Source organism: Watersipora subatra, chromosome 11 (genome assembly GCF_963576615.1).
Source record: "Watersipora subatra chromosome 11, tzWatSuba1.1, whole genome shotgun sequence".
In the NCBI taxonomy this organism is placed as follows: Eukaryota; Metazoa; Bryozoa; class Gymnolaemata; order Cheilostomatida; family Watersiporidae; genus Watersipora; species Watersipora subatra.
The window spans coordinates 21,073,752-21,078,990 of NC_088718.1; the positions used below are offsets into that span (position 1 = coordinate 21,073,752).

Sequence of the window (5,239 nt, forward strand, 5' to 3'; positions counted from 1 at the left end):
AATTATAGATAGGTAAAATAATAAAAAATATGAAAAGGTTTTTATACCACATCCAAGGTGGGATACTTCTCGATATATCTACTAGCTAGTATATTGTACTTACTGTCATTAGAGGTGGGATACTTCTCGATATATCTACTAGCTAGTATATTGTACTTACTGTCATTAGAGGTGGGATACTTCTCGATATATCTACTAGCTAGTATATTGTACTTACTGTCATTAGAGGTGGGATACTTCTCGATATATCTACTAGCTAGTATATTGTACTTACTGTCATTAGAGGTGGGGTACTTCTCGATATATCTACTAGCTAGTATATTGTACTTACTGTCATTAGAGGTGGGATACTTCTCGATATATCTACTAGCTAGTATATTGTACTTACTGTCATTAGAGGTGGGATACTTCTCGATATATCTACTAGCTAGTATATTGTACTTACTGTCATTAGAGGTAGGATACTTCTCGATATATCTACTAGCTAGTATATTGTACTTACTGTCATTAGAGGTAGGATACTTCTCGATATATTTACTAGCTAGTATATTGTACTTACTGTCATTAGAGGTAGGATATTTTTCCATATATCTACTAGCTAGTATATAGTACTTACTGCCATTAGAAGTAGTGTACTTCTCCATATATCTACAAGCTAGTATATTGTACTTTCTGCCATTAGAGGTAGGATACTTATCCATATATCTACTAGCTAGTATATAGTACTTACTATTATTAGAGGTTGGTGTATGAATCTTAGAAAATCCACCACAGTTGTAACTCTCTTCTATAGGTGATTTATGTACACAACTATAACCTTCCATAGGTGGTTTATGTACACATCTATAACCATTCATCTATAGGTGGTTTATGTACACAGCTATAACCTTTCTTCTATCAGTGGTTTATGCGCACAACCGTAATCTTCTTTCTTTGTATAAGTCCAAGGGTCACTCCTAATGTGTATTTGATCTACCCTGTGTGGCATTTTGCAACTGACAGTTATTTTTCATTGGTTGTCCGCTTGCATGCACAACATCATTTAACCATATATATATTGTTAACAGCACTTACAACTAAATCTAGCAATTTAGCTTCTGCACCTTTTTGATGACTAATTGCTATATTCATTTAAACTGTCAAGGCTGGTGATCTGTAAAATATTGTACGCTTACTTGCTATCGGCAGTCGGAAAGGTTGCTAGCGGCCACCAAGCACCGATTATTTGCCTTAGTTTATACAACGACTCAAGAAGGAAAGAACAACTCTTAACTGGCTCCAAGGATCATCTAATTAAGGGATTTGATATTTCCAATGAACAAACTTCAAATTATCCAATTCAGGCCAAATTTACTATGGACCCTCCTCACTATGATGGTGTTCAATGTCTCGCGCATCGTCAGGACATCCTTTTTAGTGGTTCTCGGGATATGCGTATCAAAAAATGGAACCTCAGTGAACCCTCTTCTCAACCACAGGTAAAATTGGTGTTTTTACAATACTAGGTGTTGCTCTATTTAATAGCAAAATAAAGGTGATAGTTATTTCCGGTAATGGTCACCAATCAAGATCACCACTTTGTAATAAATATTTTTTATTAGAAGTAATATTTGAGATGGAGTGAATGATTGATATCAGTATATCGGTTTTCCTGGTAATCACTCAATCCAATTGTGATCCTACTTGATGGCCTAGAGATCAGAGTCAATATAAAATATGTCAGACCTAGTCATTGCTGCATTGTTGAGCCCATCTGGTTCAGTCTCACCAGATCAACCTGTCATACGCAAGACATTATGCTGTGTCTCTCACCAATATTTGCAAATGTCTTGTAGGTTTGTTACAATACAGAGACTCGTTTATGATTAAAAGTTTCATATTGCAGGATTGCATTGTTGACTCATTCAAAAGGGACAAGTTGATTTGCCAGTGTTTAATCTTTACCATCTTTAATGCAGTTCACGCCGCTCCTTTCCGCTTAAGTTGAATGTCAATTTCAAACAAACTCCTGGTTCCTCATTCCTCAACTTGCATTGTTTTCAGTCAGTTAATGGCGCCCATAAGGACTGGATCACCGACATGTGCATGCTACCAGATAATGACATATTGCTAAGCTGCTGTCGCTCTGGCACTGTGAAGATTCGGTCAAACGAGACTTGCCAGCAGCTAAATGAAGTGCGTGCTCATTCATTAGCCGTCAACTCTATGGCTACCAACCGCAGCAATCTCTTTACTGCCTCTAGGTAAAGTAGTATATAGTACTTACTGTCACTAGAGGTAGGTAATTGTTCAATATATCTACTAGCTAGTATATCGTACTTACTGCCATTAGAGGCAGGATACTTTTCAGTATATCTACTAGCTAGTAAATAGTACTTACCGTCACCAAAGGTAGGTAATTGTTCACTATATCTACTAGCTAGTATATAGTACTTACTGTCACCAGAGGTAGGTAACTGTTCACTATATCTACTAACTAGTATATAGTACTTACTGTCACCAGAGGTAGGTAATTGTTCAATATACAAATTATGTAAGCTTATTGTAAATTTAATGTTACGTCTGTCACCCATGTGTTCTAATGAGACACTTGGCCAATTAGCCAAATAGTATAGATTTACTGGCTTTTCCTTAAATCCAATTAATTCACTGATTACTGTATGCATTCGAGTATAATCACAAAATTTTTTACCCATTTTTAATGATAAATCATGAGTAAGCACAAGTAGTCGCATAGCGTCTTGCTGCCTGATTTACTGAGAACCGTTCGCTTAAGCAATACTAATGATTTTTGTACTGACTGTGTGACTACTTACCTAGTCGATCGGTGTGGCAATACAGATGCCTCAAAAGTGACGTTTTACAAATTGTATAGCGGTCAAATGATTGCGATGCTACTTTGTCAATTGGGAGCAAAACCGATTGATATTTTTAACGCGACTAGAACCCCTTAAGCATCCAACGTTGTTGATACGTCAAACAAAATCTTAAATAAATGCAATATATTGGGCTGACAGTTTCTTTTATAGTTATTCAATAGCATCATTGTGTGAATTGTGTAAATATGCCAATTGGAGAAGTTGATAACTTTGGTTGGTTGTACCAACATATCTTGTTCTTTGTCCAAGAACTTTTCATGCGCCACGATTTAGCATGTATAACAGACATGGTTCATGCTCTTTCAGTGATTGCACGATAAGGATCTGGTGGATGGACCCACATAAACTATACAGTTCATAGCCAAAGCACAGATTCATTCTCCATATTCTCATATTTTTTGTCTGTATTTATGTAGCTATTTTTGTTGATGAACAAAAATACATCAACTTATAATCTAAAATCGTCCAACTACAACTTGAACTCAGGCTGACGAATTGTATCAAACTGCAAGTAAAACTTAGGTCTTTAAAATATTTAATCTAACATATCCTGAAATTTTATGCAAGCAGTTCCAATTTACACCAGTGTTCATCACATATCTTTTACAGCAAGTAACAGCCTTTTTCATATATAAATACTTGTTGGTCATCGTTGTCGTTCCTGCGGTTGATGACTATGCAGGAAAATTATCTTATACATTCCTTTTTTAAATCAATGTTCAAATTGTTTGACCCATGTACTTTGCATGTGTCTATATTCCTAGGACACATCCGACTATAAACTCTTTCGTGTCAAAGATTATCATGATGTTACATCATATCCATCGATGCAATTATTCTTCTCTTCTCGTCGATATTTATTTTAACCTTTTAAACACTTTGTCTGTTTAAACTGGCCGTAGATTTTCGAAATGCGCATTTATTTTTGGTGCAATAGGCTTTATTGTATTCAATCTTGTTCGTTGAAATTATCTCAAAAATAAACTAACTTTAAGAGTAATGGAGCTGTCTTATGTATCAACACGAATCCTTTTACTTTGCTCTAATTTTGTAAGGTACCTACATATGTTTATCATAACAACATTGGCTCACAGCTAGTCTAATTTTATTAAAACTATACAATAACATCAATAGTTGAGTGTTTCATTGTTGAGCTGCATGCGTTTGCATCCTCGGTCCAATAAAAGCATGCATTTATAGATATGATAATTCACCTTAAGGAAGGAAACACATCAAAATGATACTTTTAAAGGCAAAGTAACAGTTCTGAAGGTAGCATTGCAAAGTAACAGTTCTGAAGGTAGTATTGCAAAGTAACAGTTATGATGGTAGTATTGCGAAGTAACAGTGATGAAGGTAGCATTGCAATGTAACAGTTATGAAGGTAGCATTGTAAAGTAACAGTTATGAAGGTAGTATTGCAAAGTAACAGTTATGAAGGTAGTAATGCAAGATAACAGTTCTGAAGGTAGTATTGCGAAGTAATAAAAAACCTCATAATGTAGTCTACCATGTGGTCTTTGAAGCCCTCTGTGATACTTGCTTACTTACTCTACAGTTAAACATTGATAATGAGTTGGTACTGTGTGGGTGGAGCATGTTATAGTATTCCCTTTTTTTCCAGTTGGTCAGTTTGAGAAAACTAATATGTTTCTCAATGACTTCTCATCTAAAGAACTTTGAGTTAAAGGTTATTATTAAGGGAACGCCATTATCAAGCTGTTAGCAGCAGTCAACGCTTTCCAAAGGCTTTTGTAACTAAACATTTTAAATATTAATAAACAAACAATTTACTTGGCATTTATTTAGTGATACCAAATAACTGACTCCACTTTCTGATTTCGCATTGCGACTGAGTCATGAATTTTGAGCGAGTTTTAAGAACTATCATTGAAATAATACCAGTCGCAGGTGCCAGTTTGCATTTGCTAACTAACGTTAATAATACACTTGAAACAAACTGCAACTAAACTTGTACTCTTGCATCACCAAATAAGGTAGTTTTGATTTGATAATGTAAGAAATATCTTTCAATGCCAGGTGCGTTTTGAACATCATTTCTATCTATGAACAGAAATCCAATTACTACACCTGGAAGACATCATTTCTATCTATGAACAGGAATCCAATTACTACACCTGGAAGACTCTTTACTAACTTAAATCTTTAATTTTTTTATCAAATAATCTTATTCAAAAAATAAACTTATTGAAGATGCTTAATTTTTTAAACATGTAAATGTGGTTAAAGTGACATCTTGTTTGTATAATATTAATCTCAACTTTATTTTACTAATTTCAGCTTTTACATTTACATCTTGAGCTCCGAAATAACTGCCATAGGTGTGACCGTGACGATAA

General features: G+C 34.8%; 1 protein-coding gene across 1 annotated transcript; it reads left to right on the plus strand.

Moving 5' to 3' along the window:
• Positions 1–1,183: 1,183 nt before the first annotated feature.
• Positions 1,184–3,846, plus strand: LOC137408703 (kinesin-like protein KIF21B). Its single transcript, XM_068095279.1, has 3 exons — positions 1,184–1,478; positions 2,044–2,243; positions 3,186–3,846. Exons 1-3 carry the CDS (start codon positions 1,356–1,358, stop codon positions 3,238–3,240), a joined length of 378 nt encoding a protein of 125 aa, XP_067951380.1. The 5' UTR covers positions 1,184–1,355; the 3' UTR covers positions 3,241–3,846.
• Positions 3,847–5,239: the final 1,393 nt, after the last annotated feature.